The 24,571-nt window shown below is 40.4% G+C and overlaps 1 protein-coding gene across 4 annotated transcripts in view; it reads left to right on the top strand.

Moving 5' to 3' along the window:
* The window catches only part of LOC124607291 (chromodomain-helicase-DNA-binding protein Mi-2 homolog), a 164,418-nt gene that overhangs the window by 116,254 nt on the left and 23,593 nt on the right, over nt 1–24,571 (top strand). For 3 of the 4 annotated variants that reach the window (XR_006978802.1, XR_006978801.1, XM_047139578.1), the window contains exons 27-33: nt 8,698–8,739; nt 8,957–9,051; nt 9,298–9,389; nt 15,449–15,647; nt 15,730–15,909; nt 18,628–19,077; nt 19,320–19,540. Coding sequence is in view for 1 of the 4 variants with exons in the window: in XM_047139578.1 (XP_046995534.1) it covers nt 8,698–8,739; nt 8,957–9,051; nt 9,298–9,389; nt 15,449–15,647; nt 15,730–15,909; nt 18,628–19,077; nt 19,320–19,540 (1,279 nt within the window). In the remaining 3 variants the exon portion in view is untranslated. The remainder of the gene's footprint in view (nt 1–8,697; nt 8,740–8,956; nt 9,052–9,297; nt 9,390–15,448; nt 15,648–15,729; nt 15,910–18,627; nt 19,078–19,319; nt 19,541–24,571) is intronic. The other variant, XR_006978803.1, reaches the window with a different exon arrangement.

Below are 24,571 nucleotides of genomic sequence, written 5' to 3'. Positions count from 1 at the left end.
GAGATGTGGGGGTCGAATCTGCTGGAGCCCCGTGCACCAATCTGCCCGTTGCGACAAGTCCGGTTGTTATAACAGGAGACATGGGCGATGTGTCCACGTCCGTAGTAAGAGGAGGCGAGTAGAGTTGCTCCGACAGACGATGGTCATCTGGTCCCTGCATGACGCCGTGACAGGCACAAAAATCCGCAAAATCGGAAGAGGCAAATTTTGGACCATTATGAGTAACAAGAGTAGAGGGAAGGCCTTCCAAAGGGGAAAGGGGAGCTAGAGCATTTCTGGTGGCCGCAGTGGTAGGCGACCTGCAACGGACAATGAAAGGAAAGTTAGAGTAGGCGTCAATAACGAGAAGCCAATAAGTACCTAAAAAAGGTCCCGTGAAGTCAGCGTGAATACGCTCCCAGGGCTTCTCAGGCGAAGGCCACGGTGACAAAGATGACTTCGGGGCGGCGGCCTGTGACACAAGGGCCGCAGGCAGTGACCATGTGTGCGATTTCAGAGTCGATGCTGGGCCAGTACACATGACGGCGCACCAGAGATTTTGGGCGAGAGACACCCCAGTGTCCTTGGTGAAGGAGGCGCAAGACCGAAGCACGCAAAGACGCAGGTACCACAACACGTGGCGAAGCATTGTCGGTGGAAAGGAGGATAACACCATCCCTAGCCGTGAGGCGGTAACGCAAAGCGTAGTAGTTCCACAACAGATCAGAAGCCTTAGCGGACGACGGACAATCTGGCCACCCCTTTTGAATACAGCGTAAAACCTGGGAGAGGGTAGGATCAGAACCTGTAGCAGCCGCCAGCCGGTCCCCAGTGATGGGGAACCCATCCACAACCCGCTGCTCGGCAACGTGCAGGTGGAAACACAAAAGTTCGTCCCTATCGAATGCCAGATCAGGACCTATGGGAAGGTGAGACAGTGCATAAGCATTCGCATGTTGAGCCGTCGGCCAGAAATGAATCTCATAATTGAAACGAGACAAGTAAAGAGCCCAACGCTGGAGGCGGTGTACAGCCTTGTCGGGAAGTGACGTTGATGGATGAAACAAGGAAGCAAGTGGTTTGTGATTCGTAACAAGATGAAATTTGGATCCATAGAGAAAAACGCCAAATTTATGAAGAGCATAAATAATGGCCAAAGCTTCTTTTTCAATTTAAGAATACTTTTGTTGGGCATCCGTGAGCGTTTTGGATGCATAAGCAATGGGTTGTTCAGAACCGTCAGAAAAACGGTGTGCAAGGACTGCACCAACCCCGTATTGAGAGGTGTTCGTGGCAAGAACAAGAGGTTGGCTAGGTCGATAAGTAGCCAGGCCTGTTTCAGCATAGTCTTCAATTTCTGGAGAACCGCATCACATGACGCGGACCAGTGAAAAGGCACGTTTTTATGCAACAGGCGATGCAACGGCTGAGCCACCGAAGCAGCAGATGGTAAAAACCTGTGATAGTATGCCATTTTCCCCAAGAAAGCCTGCAGTTCCTTAACAGATGTAGGGCGAGGAAGGGCATCGATCTCTGCGACAGTTTGCTGAAGCGGACGAATACCATCCCGAGAGAGTTGAAATGCCAAGTACGTGATAGATGCCTGAAAAAATTTTGATTTGTGAAGATTACACTTAAGACCGGCAGTCTGCAAGACATAAAGAAGTGTGCGGAGATTCTGAAGATGTTCTGCAGTGGTGGAGCCAGTGTCAACAATGTCGTCCAAGTAATTTATACACCCAGGGACAGTGAGCAATAATTGTTCCAAGAATCGCTGAAAGAGAGCAGGGGCGCTGGCAACCCCGAATGGCAATTGTTGGTATTGATACAGGCCGAAAGGCGTGTTAAGGACCAGAAACGGCCGGGAAGCAGTGTCGAGAGGAAGTTGATGATAAGCTTCTGACAGGTCAAGTTTAGAAAAATACTGGCCTCCAGCAAGTTTAGTGAACAATTCTTCAGGTTGAGGCATAGGGTAAGTGTTGATGAGGCATTGAGCATTTACAGTAGCTTTGAAATCGCCACAGGGACGAATATCACCATTGGGATTGTCAACAACAATGACAGGAGAGGACCACTCACTGGAAGTGACAGGAAGCAAGACCCCTGAAGCAGTGAGACGATCCAGCTCTCATTTTACCCAATCACAAAGGGCCACAGGAATGGGCCGAGCCCGAAAAAACTTAGCCCGAGCAGTGGGTTTGAGCGTGATTTGAGCTTCAAAGTCGTTTGCACAGCCTAACCCAGGAGAAAAAAGGGACGAAAATGTCGCCGACAAGGAATCCATTTGAGCATAAGGAATAGCATCAGAGACGATATTGAAGAGTCATCTATGGAGAACCCAAAAATGCAAAAGGCATCGAAACCAAAAAGGTTCTCCGCGTTACTATGGTCGACCACAAATATGGGAACAATGCGAACGACAGATTTGTAAGATACCTCAGCATCAAATTGTCCCAAGAGAGAAATCGTCAGTTTATTGTAAGTCCGTAATTGCCTAGTGGCAGGTGACGGGATTGGAGAACCCAACTGAATATACGTCTGAAAATTGATGATAGTGGCAGCAGAATCAGTATCCACCTTCATGCAAACATCCTGACGAAGTATTTGGACAATGAGGAATAACTTCACTGAAAGGGAAGAAGTACAATTGACAGACAACACAGAAGCAGAATCAGCGTCATGTGCATGAACATCAGGTATGCGGTCGGATTTGCAAACGGTTGACACGTGACCCTTCTTGCGCGAGAAATTTCAAAAGACTGAGCGATGGACAGGACTTCATTTAGAGTCGGATGTGCCAACTGAAGGGCACGTTGCCTAACTTCTTTGTCGGGTGCCGACCAGATAATGGCATCCTGTACCATGGAATTGGCGTAGGATTCTTTGTGAACATCAGTAACAAATTGACACTTTCGACTGAGGCCGTGAAGTTCAGCAGCCCAAGCGCGATAGGATTGATTCGGTTGTTTTTGACAACGATAAAAGGTGACACGAGAGGCCACCATATGCGTATGCTATTGAAAATATACGTACAGAAGGGAGCACATTTCAGCAAAGGACAAAGACGCAGGATCTTTCAAAGGAGCCAATTGCGACAATAACTGATACATTTGAGGTGAAATCCATGAAAGGAACAGAGACTTAACATGTTTGTTCGTCAGCGACATGAAATGCCAAGGAGTCCTGTCGAAGACGTTTTTCGTAATCAGACCAGTCTTCCGCAGTCTCGTCGTAAGGAGGAAGAGACGACGTCGAGAGACGTCCTGCATTTGATGCCGCGACGAAATCATGAATCGCAGTTGTGAGAAGCTTTTGCTGTTCAATGAGACCTTGCAATAGTTGCTCTAAATTAGCCTTGGAAACCTGTGGGTCAGTGATGAAAAAGAAAAATTCACTACCTTGTCGCCAATTGTTATAACGTCAAGTTGAACAAATATATTTCAAGGACGACACAGTACATGTAAGTCACAGATCAAGTAAACAAAGTAAGACATATGTACACTTTAACAGTCAAATCAAAACTGAGTATGAGTCTAGCGCCCGCTGCCTGGTTGGCCACTTAGGTGGCGCTGCTGCTGCATGGCCGGCAGACAGCGCCGCATGTAGAGGACGCGCGTAACTGCACGGCAGCACTTCGAAAGATCGATGAGTCACAACACACAGTTAGACAGGAATAAGACCAGCCCTCAGTGAAAAGAAACACTGAATGTTAGAGGACTGTCTCAAAAACCATATAGTTCATGTGACACAAATGCCATACTCAGATAACTGTCCTATTCCTTGTAGCAAAGTCTGACATTTGCTGAACCATCCTGCAAATTGGCAACTGTTGGTTGTCTCAAAACCTTTAAAACAGTGGAATGTGCATGACTGTAAGAGTTTCAGCCAGGAAAGAGTGGTCGATATAATGTCTGTTTTGCCCCAAATATATGCAGCAGTTATTCATATTGACAGTTTGTCTTCTGTAAATTGTTTAATGTTCCTGCTGGTGCAGTGGCTGATTTTTTTCATTTTCATCCCTGACTAATTGGAATTTGCACATATTCTGTAAATACTTTTTCACCAAGAAGACATTAAATCCTTATCTTCCTCCCTTCAAATACACAAGTCCCATATTCCATCAAAATTGTATTTACAGAGACAAAACTTACGTTGACAACAAACTTGTTTGTCAGTCATCAGTAACATTTTTTAATACGTAAGGTGGTGGCAGAAAATGAAAAGATGTATTGCTGATGAGAGATTTCCTTTTTGTAGTGTGGAAGTGAAGCTGTAGACAAGTTAAGTAAGTGCTGAAGATACCACAGGCATGCCCTTTTCAGTGGCCTAATACATTTATTAAGGACTGTGATGGTTTTGCTCTGTGGAAGTGTGAATTCTGTACCAGTATAATTAAGGCACCAATTAAGAGTTTGTGTAAGTTCATAAATAAATCCAACACAGCAATACTTATCACATTTCATTTTGTTATCTTTCATACTGAGCTACTGTAAAATTACAGTAATTGTAACATTCTGGTATTTCTTGCCATTATTCTGTGCTTTGCTGCACCTGACCCTTTGACTGCCGTGCACAGCATAACTCGCAACACTCCACCGCTTGAATGGTGCTTGTGGACATGGTTAAACATGGCCTCTGGGCTTTCCTTAAGCACTAGCAACACATTTGTGTGTCCCGTTCCCCTACCCTCTCACTGCTGTGGATAACTTAATTCCGTATCTCAGCAAATAAAAAAAGTTTTATATTATTTATTATACAACATGCACTGATAGCTAGAATGCTGTTAATACTGACCTGCTATCAATATAAACTTGTCCAGTAAATAGCAGTGTCACCTGGTGAGGAATTACTACTTGTCAGACACACACACAGTGCATATAGTATCGGTGAGACTGCTATCTGTGTGTACAGTAGGGAAGGTGCACGATCCATTGAGTTTGACCGAGGACAGATTGTAATGGCCTGGAGGCTTGACGAGTGTTTTGGAAACTGCACAACTTGTCAGGTGTCCGAGGAGTGCTATGACGAGTCAACTCATGGTGAAACCAAGTCCAAACATCATGGGGTTAGACAGCCACCCCTTATTAAAATTGCTGGACATTGTAGGCTTGACAAACTGGTAAAACAGGATAGGTGGTGAACTGTGGTGGAACTAACACCAGACTTAAAACTGCTGGGTGAATAAAAGTGTGTGTGGACACAAAGTGTATCAAACACTCGTAATGACTGGCCTTCACAGCCAACAACCCATGCATGTGCCAGTGTTACTAACACATTAGCAATTATAACTGAAATGGTCACATGATCATCAGCAGTGAACAGTGGCAGAGTGCTGCATAGTCTGATGGATTCTGATACCTTCTTATTCATGCTGATGGGAAGGTACGAATTCATCATCTTCCAGGGAACAGCTCCTTGACACCTGTGCTGTGGGGCAAAGACAAGATGGCAACAGCCCCATTATGCTCTGAGGAACATTCAGGTGGGCATCCATGGCTCCAGTGCAGTTTGTGGAAGGCACCATGACAGCCAAGGAGTATTGTACACTGATTGCAGACCACATACACTCCTTCACGATGATCACGTTTCCTGATGGCAGTAGCCTTTTTCAACATGATAACGCATTGTCAAAAAGCCAGGAGTGGGATGGAGTGGTTAGAGGAATGCAGTGGTGAGTTCTAATTGATATGTCCCCCCCTCACTTGCCAGATATGAACCCGATGAAACACATCTGAGATGTGGTCGAACGTGGCATCAGAGCTCATCGCTCTCCTCCCTGGAATTTACAGGAATTCGGTGACTTCTGTGTGCAGATGTGGTGCTAACTTCCTCATTTTGTACACAACATTGTAGGAGCTATAATCAAACATGTGCATAGTATACACAATGCAGTTTTTTCCTCTGCAAACTATTTAAAATTTTATGCAGTGCTTTATTTTATTTGATCCAGTTCAATTACTATGATGAATAACATAAAGAAATGCAGTCCTTTATTGAACAAATGTCTCAGGCTGTAAGATGTTTACACATCAATTTTTTTCAAAGAAATGGTTTCCTTAAACTAGGATGATAAGTATTTCATAGCAGCATTAGACAAGCAGTACAGTGGCAACAAAGCTGGGCTCAGCACAGAATGCAGAGAGCAGATCTGCTGCATCATCAAGAGGTTAATTGTGTCTGGTGCCTTTTTAAAATCTTTTTCCAGAATCAGTCAATGTAGATTTTCTCGAGTATTTTAAGAGTTTGATTATTAAGAGAATCATAACAATGTAACACCCATAGCCGCATAAAATTGGAAATGTTTCATATTTCAGTAAGCAGTAAAGTACATCTTTAGATACAAGTGACCCTTTACTAAAATCCAGATTTTAGCAGTGTCCAGTTTTGTCATTATACTCACAGTAGTAATCATATCTTTTTCTGAAGTGCACAAATGTAGTGCTTGCTGATAAGAATATCTAGTGCAGAATTGATGTGTGTATTGCGCGCGTGCAAAGTGAAGACATATAGCGGTATGAAAAATTGAAGATAACTTGGAGCATATCAGAAAATTTCTGGGACAAACGTTATAAATTGCTTGCCTTTTAATAGGCGCATGCAGTCTAATAGAAATGAATTCTCATTAATTTATTGTTCCTAGAGTTTGGCCACTGAGAAGTTTGTTTGCCTTTGATACTGGTTTCTCCCTCCAACACTGATATTTACTAGGCTGCAGCTGGCAAGTTAGAAAAATTAAATGATATCCCATTTCTCAGTGTAACACCTAATTCGAATTTACCGTATTTATTCGAATCTAAGCCGTACCTGAAAAATGAGACTCGAAATAAACGGAAAAAAAAAATTCCCGAATCTAAGCCGCACGTGAAATTTGAGACTCGAAATTCAAGGGGAGAGAAAAGTTTTAGGCCGCACCTCCAAATCGAAACAAAGTTGGTCCATTGTAATATGAGACACAATTCAGGTAGAATGAATGACGATACAGCTACAGTAGTTTGGTTCGAGTCGTAAGCCTAGCAGTTAAGCTTTACCAGGTAGCCATTGCTATGCGTCAGGCACTCTGTCCGTATTTATACAGGTACCCTTCCTTTTTCACATGCTTCGTCTGGTTTGAATCGATTGCTTATTTTGCTTTGATCTGATACGTGCCGTTTTCTTTGTTATAGGTGTTTACGTCACTCTAAGCTGAAAATACATTACTGTACAGTGTCGTGCATTGTTTGTCGCATTCTGTTAGTGCGTGTTTACGGCCTGTCGCCGCTCGGCATGGCTTGCTTTTGTGCGCGCTACTGCCACTTACTCTTTTTTTTAAAAAAAGAGAGGAATCGTCTCATTAGCGAAACAATGGCAAGAGACTGCTATTAGTTGTTACTTACACTGCTGCTTTCTTTGATAATGATCAACAAGAACCAAATAATAGACTGCATATGATAGAAGATGTTCTGAACGAGAGTTAGGCGAACATTTTTCTCCGTTTGAAAATCTTTGCGGCCGCTTCTTTAGTACATCAAATTGTGCACAGAAATTAGTCATCTAAGATTTAAAAATCTAGTCATTTGCCGTGCTTCATCTCTGACTGTATCACTATTAGGCATAAGAATAATACGAATATAAACATGACACGATATGTATATTCTTCCGCATTTGCTGTTGTCTCACTCTAGTTTCGTAGTTTATTAGGGAGACAGGATTTAAATGAGATAACAGCAAACACGAAAGAATACATGGCAAAATGTTTATATTCGTATTATTCTTACAGTGAAGAGAATACTGCATGTGATTCACATTTCATCAGGTTCCTATTAGCAACTATCTCTTTTCACAGGTAGGAAAAAATTCAGAACGTAGAGTTGGCCATATTGACAAATATCCCAAACAGTCTTGCCAGTCGTATTTTCGTAGTACACTGAAATTCTGCTACATTCGAAGATGAACAATACGGAATTTGTATTTACTTCGTTGGATAATGTGTGAAAATGCAGTGGTCGAAACACAGCGCGGTGAAAAAAGCTCGTCTTCCACCTTTTTTTTTAAAAAAAAAAATTTATTTACTGACGTAGAGGTTTTGGCGCCAGTATTCATCTTTGTGCCTACAAAGCACGCCAGTGTAGCGCTACATATATTCGACGGCAGAAGTTAGTTGTGGCGGCACCTACCAACATTTTTCAGAACTTCCGCTTGCTTTGCACTCGATTCTAAGCCGCAGGCGGTTTTTTGGACTACAAAAACCGGAAAAAAAGTGCGGCTTAGATTAGAGTAAACACGGTGAGAACTCTTTGACTGAGTAGGACAAGGATTTAAAGTTTCCATCACAGTAAATCATATTAGATAAATTATGACCTTTGTTTCAAAAAATTAAAATGGCAGAGCTTCAGAGATAATTTGATGAGCCAATGAGTAAGACTAAAAATTTTGTCCAACTAACAATGATGTCTTCTTGAAATATGCAGTAAATTGTTTTTGTGAAATCTATGTGTTTCAAGGTCATTTAAATTTAGATGGGATAGCTATCATCATTAATTAAAATGTATGGTTTAATGTTAGGGTGAAATTTATTACAAAAGAGAACATTAGAACCTCTTAGTGAGACAATATAAAGTTACCATATAGATTTGAGCAATATTATTTGTGTGGGGCTTTAAAATTTGTACTGCCACATTTCTGTTGGCTCTCACTCCTCGCATTGCAGGCTATATTTCACTAAACGTTTTTCTGTTTCAGATGATGATAAAGAAGATGATGACTTTGATGAGAAGAATGATGGTAAGTTGTTTTCTTCCATAGCCATATCACATATCTATTAGTAAACAAAGCTGCCGATCACAGACGAAAACATTATCAGACCCTCAGAAACAGATTGTAATTGATATCTAAGAGTTTGTTATATGTAAGTAGTTCTTGGTGTTGTTTATTTATTTTTTCCAGTTTTATTGTTTTATTTCTATATCAATAAGCAATTTCTTAAATTTCTAATTTACAGATGCCAGTCGCCGTAGTCGTAGGCGACCAGAAAGGAAAGAGGAGCGTGACAGACCACTACCGCCCCTTCTTGCTCGTGTTGGTGGAAACATTGAGGTATCTACGAGACCCTTCCCCCCCCCCCCCCCCCCCCCCCCCTCCCCCAAATAGTATATTTATTTTACATCATAGGAATTGGCATAAATATTGATGGGAATTAATTCTTTCAGAAATGTCATAAACTCATGTTTGAAATCAATTATTCAGTCAGCAGTACCTGTGCAGAAACTAGTATTTACAACTGAATTACCACTATTGTGTAAGAAGTGATTCCTACTGATCAAATTCCTTTATTTTGAACAGGTATTAGGTTTCAATGCCCGGCAGCGTAAAGCATTCTTGAATGCAATAATGCGTTATGGCATGCCACCACAGGATGCTTTCAACTCTCAGTGGTGAGTATAAGAAAAGTAAACTAAATATTTGAATGTTCAGTCCATACTTCGAAAAAGGAAATAATTCTTTCTGAATACTTGAGAGTTGCACTCTGGTTAGATAAAATTGTAGCAGTCTATTGAAACAAAAGAAGTGCCTGTTTTACTGTAAAACATATAAAACTTTCATACTAATGGAAGTCAGGGCTCGAAGTAATAGCCAGTGTTGCCAAGGGTTAAACAGAACTGAACAGAAAAAGGATAGATAACTAATCATATTGAGGAGATGTAGAGTCCAGCCTTAGTTGCTAGAGACAGTGGTCGCGCGCGCGCCTCTACTTTAGAAAAAGTCTTCTGGTCCCTCTGTATGGAAATAACAAGTAAGGGTTGTAATAGAAATAAGTGATGGACCGTGATTAGTTACTTCACTTACTTCAAAATAAGAAAAGAAAACGAGCAACGTGCAATGCAAAGCACTTGAGAACAATTAGCGCGCAGTAGCGTGTTGATGTTAGCAGAGTGTTGCTAATGACATAGTTCAGGCCTGACCTTTAGTGGTATGCATCCACAGTTCGAAATACCACCACCAAATTTTCCACATTAATAGTGCATGCATTATACCACCTTTTGAGCTTTAGCTAACGAACAAATACATTTTTTTTTTTTTGTTGCAAAATTCTTCTACTACGCAGCATTTATATCTCAAATAGACCATTCAACTAAGTTTCCGGTATTTATATGCAGAAAATAAAGCTATTTCAACTTCTCTTGATTAAATAGTTCATGTAATTATAGTTCGCTACAAAATAGTTTCTATTAAGTAATTTCATGTTTTCGCATTTCGAGGCAGAATTCACATTTTATTTCACACATTTTGTGAAATGCGAAATTTTTTTTTTTTTTTTTTTTTTTTTTTTTTTTTTTTTTCAGTCTGTACTTTTTATTATACCATGATCAGGAAATTTACACTCTACATTTTTCTCAGTTCATATGTGAAGCATCTTGTCACTACGGCACCTGATACTGATGGCCTGTAAAAGCAACTGAGTTTTATCCACCTTAATATTTGCCTTCTTTCAAATTTGCATTCAGAATTGGTAACATGTTTGTTAGAGATGACTCTTCACAGCAACAAATATGACCTCACCATAGAATCTGATGCATCCTGTTTGAAGATTTCACTGATACTTGTTCCTTGATTCAGACATCTTTCTTATTCTATTAGTATGCGGGCGTAGATTCAGTAAGTGAGACAATTACTATGACTTCACCATATATGTTTCTAATACCAGGTTGACACTTTCTCTTTCTGCAATGTGAGGCTGTGTGTTCCTCTCTATAATGAACTTAATTAACACTCTTCTCTCAAAGTGTTAATCACAGTTTGCTATCATGCCTATGGAAGAGTCTCCTAATCTGAAAACCTACATGTGCAGGGCATACTGTCTATTAGAATAACCACTTCCTCTGTGTATGGTGCATGCCTGATACATGTGGGGGAAGAGTGTCATAAATTTCATCCAGAACTGTCTGAGCCTCTGGTTTAATCTCTCACCTTGAGTCCAAACCAGAAGACTGTGATTAGTTCTGGGAATGAACAAGCTGTGCTTCCACCCTTTGATTGAGATTGGCCTCCACGCTGTCATTGCTGCTAACATAGCTATTTGTGCCTTCTACACATCTTGGACAAAATCAGTTCAAGTTCCCACCACACCAATATAGTGTACATTAGATATCCTATCATGATACGATCACCCAGACCAAGATGTTATATTACCTGCAAACAGTGCGGAGGAAAGGAAAGATGAAGAAGAATGGGAAGTTAGTGAAGAAGATGTGAAGATCACAAAGGACTCAGAAACAACAAAGCTCCAGTGGAGGACAGAATAACATCAGAATTGATCAAGAAGGGAGATGAGAGCTTGCACTTAGTTATATTAACTGATTCAGTTGATATGAGAGGAGGAGAGACTGCCAGAAGAATGGAAATTTGCTATAATATGCCCAATATACAAGAAGGGAAGCAACATGGAATGCGGTAACTACAGAGGAATCAGCGTGTTGAATGTAATGTATAAGATGCTGTCCATCATTATCCTCAGAAAATTGCAACAATTCATAGAGAACAACTTACAGGAGTACCAAGCTGGCAGATTGGACAATAGATCACGTTTTCACACCAAGACAATTGTTTGAAAAACATTGGGAATATGATAAAGATATCTACAACCTGTTCGTCGATTTTCAACAGTGCATATGACAGCATCCACAGGAATACTCTATACAATGCAATGTGTGACTTCAGAATCCCTGAGAATCTAGTGAGAATGGTGTAAGCTTGTATGGAAGAGTCAAAGGCAGCAGTACGTTTCCGAGGAGCCACATCAGAAACATTCGAGATTGAGACAGGCCTCAGACAAGGGTATGCTCTCTCATGTGTTCTGTTCAATGTCATCTTAGAGAAAATAATAAGTGTGTAGGCAACAGAAGTGGGCTGGAGCAGCGATGTATGGTAACTTCAGTTGTCTGGTATATGCAGATGACATAGTACTACTAAGTGAATCAAAGCACAAGTTGAAATAAATGTACTAGAAAATGGACAATTATGCGTAGAAGGTAGGGCTCAAAGTGAATAGAAACAAAACTGAGTTCATGCAATTAGGAAGAAGACAAGAGCAGGAAGAATTTCTTGAGATAGATGGCAAGAGAGTAGACCAGTTCAAATACTTGGGATCTTGGTTTACCACGGACAACAACATAAAAATGGACATAAAGGGAAGAATAGCAGTGGGAATGAAATGTATGCATTCCCTCAGACAGACACTTGGCTCTAAATTGATCTCGGTGAACACTAATATGAAAATCGACAACACAATAATATGCCCAGCAGTAATGTACGGTTCAGAAACATGGAGCATGACTAATATTTGAAAGAAGAATAATGAGGAAGATATGGGGACCAATTTTTAGATAACGGAGAATGGAGGAGGAGGAAAAGTTAGGGAATCTACCTTCTGATGCGACAACCGACTATCCTACAGAAGATAAAGAGCAAAATAATACAAGGGGTGGGCCATGTGGCCTGTATGCCAGATGGAAGACAGGCGAAGATGGCACTAGCGGGGAAACCAAACAACAAATGCCCCATTGGACGACCAAGGCAGCGCTGGATGAACGACCTGGCGAAGGACCTAGCAGCCTTGGGAATTGAAGACACCTGGAGGAAACGGGGGCACAAAACAGGAAGGAATGGAGGCAGTTTCTGGAAGCAGCGCGTGGTCTGCAGGGCCTGTGATTGCTGAATATCTTATCTTATATATCATGAAATCAGTTTCCTTGAAGTGCTTTATCATCTTCCCAACATTGGAGCTCCACAACTAGTACATGCACATCTTTCGTGAATATCAGCCCCCCTCCTGACAGCTGAGGCATGACTCAGATGTAATTTCACCAACAGGAAATAACTTTTATACAGTGAAACCCCACTTTTACACTTTTCAAGGGACTCCAAAAAAATGGTGTAAAATGCAGGAAAATGTAAAATGTGGAAAATAACGTTTTAAGCTGTAAAAGTTTTGTATAGGATATCCCCTTGCACGTAATATATGATATTTGTACATAACAGGCATCAAGACTTGTCAGGGACTTCTTTATTGTCTAATGAAGCTTTATTAGCTAATAAAAACCGCTGATGTAACTGGAACTGACAACTGTCTGGGAAGTAAGAATGTTTGACTCTATTTCGTATATCATAATCGATGTCTTTGAAAGCCTGCAGGTGTCTTTCATTATTTAAATAATGAAATACTGCACTAGTTACGTGTTTTTTCGTGCTTAGCGCGACGCATTTCGAGAATTTTTTTCTCATTGTCAAGTGCAAATATGTAAATAAGTAGTTTGTATGGTGTTTGAATATGTGTTATTCTGCATCTCTTGCACTTTAGTTGTCTGTTTGAGGTTATCAGGTACTGTGCCTCATCAGTTATGTAGGAACCACCCCACCCACCCCCTCCACACACACACACACACACACACACACACACACACACATTCTATCACTCACATTGATTGATTTTGTAACATCACAAAAAACATATACATAAATACTGCTCTTGACAGCAAGAATAAATTCTCAAAACATGTTTTGTTCAGCATGAATAAAATTCATAACCAGCGCTGTGTTAAAACTAAAAGCATTTCAGCAACGCAAAGTGAATCACGGTGTCGACTAGTACCACAAGTGGCCATACGTCGAAACACGCTAAATATGGTTCGACAAAGGTGTCATGATGCTGACAACAATCACGAAACTGTTTTTGCACCGTAGAGACAGTTGGAAACGGTTGTGATTGGTCATGATATTTTCATTCGAACGAACCTAGTTACTCCCATCAGCCACAACACTAAGTAGAGCTTGGCAGCAGCGGGAGATATGGCATGATTTGTTCCAACTTTTACCAGTTCAAATCCGCTGAGTAGAACACCTTGGTGTCAAGAAACTTAACTGCATAATATTTGTAAACACTACTGTATGCCAACATCATGCCAGTGTCATTTTTTCTCTGCAAACAGTTTTTCGTGATGCATAAATTGTGGGAAAATTATAAATATGTTGACGCAAAATCAGGTGCAAATTAACATTGTGGGCATAGGAAATTTGATGTGGTCGGAAAAAATGTCATAAATGCTGGGAAAACATTAATTCTGGGAACGTAAAACTGAGGTTATGCTGTATTTCAGGAAGGCGTCTGAAAACAACCATGGAGTATCAATTTGCCTTCCTACCAGGCATCCATGCCATTCACTCTTAGATGAGAGCTTAGCACTTACCATAAAAAGACTGATGATCGTACTTAGTAGAAAACTATTAAATTTCAAGTTTCGGTAAGAAGGCAGCTTGTTCAGAAGTTATTGCAGCTAATCTTAGATGGTAGCCTTGAAGTGTTACGTATTTGAGATTTTATAGGTGGCATTGGCCTTCCATCGCATTCTATTTAAACCCCATTTGAGTTAAACAACCATGATGTTATGTTGGGTTAGGGTGATTACAAAGAGTTTGTATTAATGTGGAACTAAATAGTTCAAACAGCAGTGATTTGTAGTGAGAATTGTGAAGTGTAAGATCACAGGACACAGTGGTGCTAAAATTCATTTATGGATATCTGTCACAGGTGGTGAACAAAAGCAGAATGACTATTATTCATATGCAAGAAAATCGTTTTAATTGTTGGCAATATAAAGAGGACAGGCTGGCCTATTGTCTTTTTAGTTCGTAGTGAAAGAGTTTTCTGCAAACACAAAAGACTAAAACATCGACAGTGCAAGAGAGATAGAGGAACACTATTTGTCATTACATTGCTGCAGCACTTGTGTACTTCCTATAACACATTTAACATACATCTCTGCGACTGTTCCAGCATCTTCACATTCAATTTTCAGCAAAGAATTTTGATTGGAAAGTTTGATATTAATTTTTCACTGGTTTGCTAGCAACATTTTGTATTTTTTAAATAATCTTTTATAGTTCACTTTTCTGTACATTTTCTAAAATTTTCTGTAACTGTTTAATATCATCAGCTATTTAAGAATATGTATCATAATTTAGATATTGTACATCTGTGTTTATGTTATTGTTCCTCAATTGTGTGGATATTCCGTAGTATATTAGTTAATTTCAAATGTCAGTTTACAAAATAACTACAACATGCAATTGGTCTGCAATGAAAAACATTCACGTCACCATACAAATTGATGATAAAACGTGCTGTGACATTTTGCGGTAGCAGATGAAGTGCAAAAATTCAATAAACTCTGTAGAAAATCTGTGTTGCTAACTTCATTCATTTTAATACATTCATGAAACAAAATCATCATCTTGTGTGGTTAATTGTCAGGATCTTAAACCCTGAAAAAGCATACTGGTAATTACCTGGCTCTCGGGTACAAGACGTTGATTTTAAGTTGAAAAAATATTAATAGTTGTTTTAGAGCATGCCAGTTGTTATATCACCATGAACATGTAGTCCCATTCAGATATATCTGTGTGTTTGTAAAGTATGAATGCTGTTTTATTCCCGAAGGTTTCTTGGCAGGTTGGTGCGCGACTTGCGTGGCAAGTCAGAGAAGAACTTCAAAGCTTATGTTTCTCTCTTCATGCGCCATTTGTGTGAACCTGGTGCTGATAATGCTGAAACATTTGCTGATGGCGTTCCCCGGGAGGGGCTTAGTCGGCAGCATGTGTTAACAAGAATAGGGGTGATGTCACTCATTCGCAAAAAGGTACAAATCAAGAAGAGATTGATAGTTAATATTAATCCTCTATTCAGTAAATTTATATTATGAGTGTCTCATTCTGTGACAGGTCCAGGAATTTGAGCACATAAACGGTTACTACAGTATGCCTGAACTTATACGAAAACCTGTGGACCCTGTGAAGGAGAGCAGTGAAACACCAAGAAGTACCACGACTAGCACAAGTGCTACTCCAGCTACCAGTGCAGCTCCAAGCCCAGCACCGACTCTAAATAGTCAAGATGATAAGGTAACTAGCTATTCAGTCTTGGATTGTGAATGACCCACTCCTTTCACCTCGCAGAAAACTCCTGCCTTCAGTTTCCTTTGCCTTACTCTCCTGGCTTCTGGTAAGGGAGAAGTTAACAAGCTTAGGATTCTTTTCAGTACCTCTTTGATCCAACCCCTTTTCCCCAGCAAGTAGAACTATACCACATTATACTTGTCAATGTAAAGTTATCTTAAGACAGTTCCAGCGCGCGCGTTTGTGTGCGTGCATGGACGCGAGCGCAGGGGATACATTTTTAAGAATGTCCCCTTATGAATCTATGTCTAAATACTTCAGTTAATTCAGTTGAAAACAGTAACCCATCACACTGTTAAATGAAATGTTGTGCTGTACTGAGTAGTTCTGAGAAGGACTGACAAGGCACACACATGACAAGTGGAAGTGAGACTGGGTGAGTCGTAGACTCTGTGAATGCAGAACATTGTGCCTGCATGAAGTCTTGCATGCTGCGGCGGACCATGGTCTTGGCCTCTGTTCTCCTGTTAAATTGCTCACAACATTCCCTATTGTCTTCCTTCATGCTTAAAATTAAATCCTAGCTAGGAGAAGTGTGTGCTTGGTCCAACAAAAGCACATTCTGAAATGGAGCTTTACTGTGAACTATAAGCACAGTCAGTTGTGCCAAGTAATGTTAACTGGGTGCGCGCGCACACGCACACGCGCGCACACGCACACGCGCGCGCACACACACACACACACACACACACACACACACACAGGTTTTTACACCTACCAAGTGAGGTGACTCACTTTCGGTAAGAAGGCAGCTTGTTCAGAAGTTATTGCAGCTAATCTTAGATGGTAGTCCTAGAAGTGTTACATATTTGAGATTTTATAGGTGACATTGGCCTTCCATCGCATTCTATTTAAACCCCATCATAGTAGGACATTTGAGTTAAACAACCAATGGTAACCGCAGCCATGGTATCCAAGCTTGTATTTGCGGAGGATTCTGACCTGGATGGTCCCTTTAAACAGGAACAGGTCAACTTCTTTTACCATTTTGACATTGTACTCATCTCTAAATGGTCTTGCATATGGCGCAGGGGCATATTTAGCTATTTGCTGCTCCTCGGCGGGGAAAGATACTTCCGCTCCTTGTTTCATCATACATGTACCACCAGTTAACTTACATCTGTATGTAACTGAGTACCATGAGTGCTGCAAATAATAATAATAATAATAATAATAATAATAATAATAATAAATACATGAATATTGAACTCACCAAACTCAAATCAGGCAAAACTGTTTACGGTGTTCTTTCAAATTCGTCAGTCAAATTTTAATAGGCTGTGGTCTGTCAGGATTTATGGAGAGGACAGCAAGACCAATGACTCTATCCTTTGACATGGATGGCCACAAATAATTATCGAATCTTTTGAGGAGTGAGAAAGAGAACTCTATGGAAAACCGGTTGCTCTTCATGTATGCTTTAAAATGAATCACCTCATCCCTCAAAAATTCTTCAATGTTGTCTTTGTAACACTGTTGCAGTTTTCTAGCACATCTAAATAGTTCAGTGTCATCTCATCCAGAAAAATTTCTTTGGAACTCAAAATTGCTATAAAACTCTTCCAAAGAGTTTTTTTCATTTCTCCAAATCGGGTAGCGGTCTCTCTGTGGTAACTAAAAATGTATTCACCTGGAAACCTTCCCTTGCTTCAAAAGTAGTATTCAAGCTCGAACTATTTTCTCGGACGTATTCAAGTAAAGAATTGTACAACTTTATCGCAGTCCCAGTATCTGTATCAACAGTTCGCAACAATTTTTTTGTAGCGTTAGATCTGTTCAGTATTGCTGACCAAAAAGTTGTCATTAGCACAGTTTTCATAATCCGCACACTGCTCAGAATTCCAATTTCTTTGCATCTGAGAGAAACCTTTTGAGTTTCATCATTATAAATAACTTCCAAAGCTAATACTGTTTCTGCGCAGTTTATATTTGGACTATAGCAGACATCATTACTCCTTGACCAGCGTGTTTCTGTAGGTTGTTCTACGGAGACTGAAATACTTAATTTTTCCTGCAAAATATTCCGACAGCTTGTTGAAGCAAAGAGGAAAGTGTAAATTTGTTGCAACAAATGGAAAAATAAGGCCGCATAGCCACATCGCTTGCATTGTAATATGAGTCACCCCTGCATAATCACATTGCCTTAGTTAATTTATTAATGCCTCGGCTAATGTTACTTATTTGTCCCCTGAGTGTGGGACAAAACATAAAAGTTTCTGTAGGAAATCCACGTTTTGATAAAACAATGTAAAATAAAATACAGCTGATCCATATGTGGTTTCTCCTAGCAGTAGTGGTTTATACATTTCGATGCACTCCAATAATAATGCTCTTTCATCTTGTTTTGAACTCCTTTTCCACTTAACAAAAAACCTAACCTAACTCCTTGGTCTGTGTCACATGTGAGAGACTCTCAAGGACATTGTCAGTACTGCCCACAGGTGGCACAATATTTCCAGGTAGTGCAGTATATCCCCAAAGTTTTTGATGCTTTCAATATTATGGAGCAACCTGTTGTTCGCTCCTATCTAGTCTATATTACTGAGCATCAGGAAATATTGCACAGTTTTGTTGATCGTCTAGGGGCCACAGTATGTACCCCGTTAAAAATGTTGCTTAGTAACATTTGTTACATGTATATGAGAATTTGAAATAACATTTCAGGCAGAAGATCTGTCTGGGCGTGAAGATAAGGATAAGGACTTGAGTACCACCAAAGAAGACAACGAGAAGAAAGATGAGCTTCCCTTAACAGCAGACCAAAAACCATCTACGGATGATCCTGAAAGGACAAGTCCTTCTGTTGACAAGCCAGAACCTGCTGGTGTGCCAGCTCCGGTAGAAAACTTGGGAGAAGTAAAAATGGAGCCAGATTCCACTGGATCAAATGGCGTTCCAGAGGAGCGCAAAATGGATGTAGAAACAGGAGCCCCATCAGGGGTCGTCCGTGATGACACAGAAGCAGAAAAAAGCTCAGAACAGCAAGATGCCACTCTCAGCTCTGAAATTAAAGTAAAGGAAGAACCAGGCACTACTCTGTCACAAACATTAGTTAAGAAGGACGATGATGATGTTATGGTTGTCAAAGATGATGATGAGAAGAGGCCTGTGGAAGTAAGTATATTGGAAATCTTTAGTCTGAATTTTTTTTCACACCATTTTGTACCTCAAAAAGATGCAGTGTTTCTGAAGGATTAAAAAATGAGGCTTTTGCATTGTTGTGTGGATCGCAATTAGATTTTTGCTGCTTCATGCTAGTAGAGAGATAATTGTGGATTATAATTTATGTGCATTATCAGTATTATCACATGTGGAGGATGGTTTTTCCTTTGACAGAATCTCTTCCTTTCTTTTAGGAAAAGAAGGAGCTGTTAGTCAAAGATGAGATGAGGAAGGAAGAGAGTGTAAAAATTGTGGAAGACATGAAATTGGTTGAAGATCTCACTGGTCCAGATAAACCAAAGAGGAAGTTCATGTTCAATATTGCAGATGGAGGGTTTACAGAATTACATACCCTGTGGCTTAATGAAGAGAAAGCTGCTGTTCCTGGTCGAGAATATGAAATATGGCATCGTAGGTAAGTCAGATGTTTGGATTAAGCAGGTTTGAGTTCTATGTTGGTATTACACTGTCTGCAAATAGAGAAATTCATATAGGATCATTTAATGGGACTCAGAATGCTCCAAATATGACAACCTGGAACTTACTTGTTTTGTCAAAAGACTTGCAAGTTAATCATGTTAGAAGATAGATTCCTTAGGACTGGGACAGTACAAGGTTGATGTAAATGCATGGATTTTTCCATTTATGAACATTTACTTGCTTAGAACCAAATATTTCAACCCCTGCAGGTAATGACAAAGGACATATACAGGGTTTTAATCACATGATGTAATTATCTCAGAGCTATTGAATTAATTGATTCTCGGATATTATCCTCGAGTTCCTCTGTGGTGTGAGGATTCGTTGTTTATACTTTGTCCTTCAGTGCACCTAACAAGTAAAAACCATAATCAGGACTTCTAGCAGGTCAAATATTGTTACCAATCACTCTTTAATTGAACATATCGTGAATTGTGTGCAAAGAAACTGTCCGTATGAGCTCTTGCTGAGCCCTGTTGAAAAAATGTGAAGCTTTATTCTTTCACTCAGTTCATTAAAAAACGGTTGCAAAATGTTTTGCGCATATTTTTCACATGTAACTATGGAAAATCCAGGGTGGAATGTAACAATATTATGAGAAGGAAAGTTGCTACTCTCCATATAATGGAGATGCTGAGTCACAGGTAGGCACAACAGAAAGATTTTCATACTTAAAGCTTTCGGCCAATAGCCTTTGTCAACAATACATGAGCACGCGCGTGCACACGCACACACACACACACACACACACACACACACACACAAATGCAACTCACACGCTACTGCATTCTCAGGCAACTGAAACCACACTGCGAGCAGCAGCACCAGCACCAGTGGATGATGGGAGTGGCGACTTGGTGGGGGAATGGAGGAGGAGGCTGGGGCGGGGAGGGGGAGGGATAGTAATTCCACCACCACACCCAGTCTTTTACTTATTTATTTTTCATCTATTACTCTCTTTTTCTCCCTATTTCTCTACTTTCCAATACTTCCCTCCAAATGCCCCCCCCCCTCCCCCAACTCTCCCCTGCCCGCCACCCAGTCTGCAGCACTTCACTGTCTGCCATCCTCACCATCTCACCATACAATCCCTCCCCCACCCAGTCACCATTCCCATCATGCACTGGCGCTGCTACTCACAGTGTGGTTTCAGTTGCCTGAGACTGCGTGCGTGCCTATTGTTGACAAAGGCCATTGGCCGAAAGCTTTAAGTGTGAAAATCTTCTTGTTGTGCCTATCTGTGAGTCAGCATCTCTGCTATGTGTTTAGCACCTTTCCTTCTCGTAATACTGTTTCACTTGTAACTGTGTCATTAAAAAAAATTGGGCCTATTATTCTGTCAACAATAACTGCACACCACACCTCTATTTTCTAATCATGAAGGGGTTCCTCATGAAGCACAATAGGTCTATCTGCGCTCCATTGTTGACAGTTTTGGGAATTTACACACCCATGTAAATGGAACCTAGAAAACAGAATGAGATGATGATCCATTTCACAGTCATGCACTTGTTTTAAAACCAATTCGCAAAACTTTACCCTGTGCCAGGATCACCAGGTCGAAGTCCTTTTACTATTGATACTTTATAGAGCCTTAGCCCAAGCAGCTTAGCACCTCTTCGTACAGAGGTGCTAAATTTTTGTGTTTGCTGTGAAAGATGTTTGACTTTTTGGGGGAGCTCCTGTGAGCATTGTACTTTCTCATTTACACTTCTTGTCTTGAACACTTCCCATTTCACAAAATTTATTCACTAATTTGTGAACTGTATCACGACTCGGGACTCGAACACCTGGAAATTTGGGTTCAAACGCCCTCTGAACAGTATGAGTGAACTCTGTATGCACATAGGAATCGTAAATAAACACTCATTGTGGAATTGAATAATTCACTGTTGCCATTGTTGCGTTCGCAAACTTCATTGTTACTTTCATGATGCCTGCTCTCTGCTCGAATGACACTGGCCGACAAGGCACGTATGTTTGTACAGCCTTCAGGCTAAAACCCAAAAAAGGGGGCTGCAGTACAGTCAAGCGGGACCCATTCGACCGGCAGGCGCAGCTTCTGTGGCCGGCCTGCAACACTGCAGGCAGGTGGTCATCAGATAAAGGAAACATCCTGTATTTAAGATTACTGGATCATATGCCATTATGAATGTTGGTTAACGTTTCAATCTCAGACCATTTCAGTGCCAGTTACGCTATTGGAACACACATTGCATGACCAGCTTTGACTTGTGGCTAGTTCCCATGTGTATCATCAGAATCTAGAAGCTTAGTTGATCCATTGTAGGGGAACAGGTCTCTGACAGTATATAAAATACTATATGTATTAATAATTTTGAAATGTCTATTGAAGCATATAGTTAGCATAAGAAAAGACTCTTAAAGTAATGCCAAAATGTTTCAAAATTAGTATTTGTCTCAAAATTAAAATTTTTAGCTCTTCCCCTCACTCATATGTCAAAAATTCCAGTTATAGCCGTACAGAGACACATTTAATTCTATACCTCACTCAAACCTGGACTGGTCATGATCATGACTTTACAGTATGTATTTACACAGCAATACATAAAAGTTGGATGAAATTATTATCCCTTCCAAAAGAATGCACACAATAACATTTAAAAACAAATTTCATAAAACACTATATTATGGAAAGAAAAGTTGCCACTCACCATATAGGGGAGATGCTGAGTCACATATAGGCACAACAGAAAGACTGACACAAATAAGTTTTCGGCCAGCAAGGCCCTTCTTAAAAAATAGACGGTGCACGCACACACACACACACACACACACACACACACACACACACACACACACTCGACTGCAGTTGTGGGGGGCGACATTTGTTGTCTATTTTTGGCGAAGGCCTCACTGACCAAAATCTTATTTGTGACAGTCTTCCTGTTATGCCTATCTGCGACTCAGCATCTCTGCTATACGGTAAGTAGCAACTTTCCTTTTCATAATATTGTTACATCTCTTCCTGGATTTTCCATTGTTTGATTTCATAAAACACTTTTCATAAGAATTTAAGTAAGCACAAGTATTTGCAATGCCGATTTACTCACAGCACAGCACAGCAGTATCAAGGAAATGTAGCAGAAATGAATTCACTCATAAAATTGTCAGCACAGTCACATTGTATTCATATGATCACAATAGCACTGCATTGAGCATAATTGTTCCAACTATGCCGCCTACGTAGGTGCAATGTAGTGCCAAAAAAAAACATCCTTCTACTGTAAGAGATCCCAAGTGCAATACAACATAACTATTCTCCTTACATAGTTATAAGCCATCAACTATGTGAATGGATGTTCTACTAATTCTTCCAGTGATTAATTACTGAAATAACTGTCTCATGATTAATTCAGGGCAGAACAACAGATTCTAGTTCGGGATGAAACATTCCACATGGATAAAACACAGCTGAAGTTCATTTAAAGCATTATATATTATATTCTCAATTTTTATGTGTATGTAGTTCATGAGCGGTCAGTCTACAAAACTGTGTGGTGCGAAACTGAGGTATAAAAGTTGTTCAACATGGTACTGAAGCTGTTGATACATAGAAAGATGTTAGTAGTGCCTCCAGCTTTGTCATTGAGCAAGTCCATGTTTTATTAATCGTATTGGATCTCTTGGAGTAATGGTGTGGGCATATTCTATACCAGACAGTGCTCTTGATATTGCCCATTGCTTGTGCTCAGCATTTTATCACATATCCACTTGTATCCATAGCTAACCGCCTTCCAACTGCAGCATGCCCATCACACAACAGTTACGTCGAATGTGCTAAAACACCCTGTTGACATTCACAAAATAAGTGTTGTTTACAAAGATTTTCCAATACAAAAGCATTCATTTTGTTACTGTACTTTGATGACAAATGATTCCATACGTATAATCATTTAACAAAATTTTGATATGATAATATTTACAAAAACTTAAACTTATGTATTTCGACGAGTTACATAAATAGTCAACAACAGGTGGCATCAGACTTCTCAAGTTGCGTGTAAGCACAGTCAGTACAGGAAATATAGTTTGGGGGGAAAATGCCTATGTGTATAGCCTTAGTATTATTATTCAGTGTGTGATTAGATAGTCCTCTTGGTCATATGCATGCCATCCACCCGTGTACCCCTTAATTCATGAGGAAAATTTCAGCAATTATTAGCTCAGCATGTTTGGCTTAACATTTTGCAAATCTTCTGCACAAAGCTAGGGGTTATTTCTCTTGTCAGCAAGTCAGTGAGAGTGATGGACAAGACCATTGAGAATGTGAGAGTGGCTCAGTTAGTGGAGGTGATGTGGGCATGTTTGCAAAGTGAACTCTCAATCGTGCCCTGTCACAGAGACATGCATCAGTTCAGAGTAGCTTTGAAGACAAGCAGATTATGGAAAGGATACTGACTAGTGGCAAATTTGTCAAGACCCATTTGCTGTGAAATCTCGAAACTATTTTACCATTGAGTGCAAAACTAACGTGTATTGCCACTGCATCTCTTCCCTCTACCCTCTCATCCCACCCATCCCCCTCTCCTATCCCCCTTCCCAAGGTCGGATCCTGGGTAAACTTTTGGAAGGAGAAATGCATGATGGAAATTATTAGGAGAGACAGGAAAACAAACAAGTGAATAAAAAAAACTTGTTGGTAGAGCAAAACTGTGTGCCGGACCAGGTCTCAGCCAGAGACCTTTGCTTTCCAGGAAGCTAAACTATCGAAGTGTGACTGACAACCAGAAGACAGAAAATGAAATGGAAATGGGTAGGGCATATAGTCAGGTGAATATATCATAAATGAATTCCCAGTAATAATTAAGCAAGATGATGTCTGATGGACGGTGGGTAGATTACTTTTGAAAACAAGGGATATGCATAGTGTAAGACAGTAATGTATGGTGAAGTGTAGAGGTTTTTTTATCCAGCAGTGAATGATCATAGACTATTCTTGTTG

This window comes from Schistocerca americana, chromosome 3 (assembly GCF_021461395.2).
Source record: "Schistocerca americana isolate TAMUIC-IGC-003095 chromosome 3, iqSchAmer2.1, whole genome shotgun sequence".
Classification (NCBI taxonomy): Eukaryota; Metazoa; Arthropoda; class Insecta; order Orthoptera; family Acrididae; genus Schistocerca; species Schistocerca americana.
Note: the sequence above shows the minus strand (reverse complement) of the source record. Positions and strands in the feature narration are given on the sequence as shown.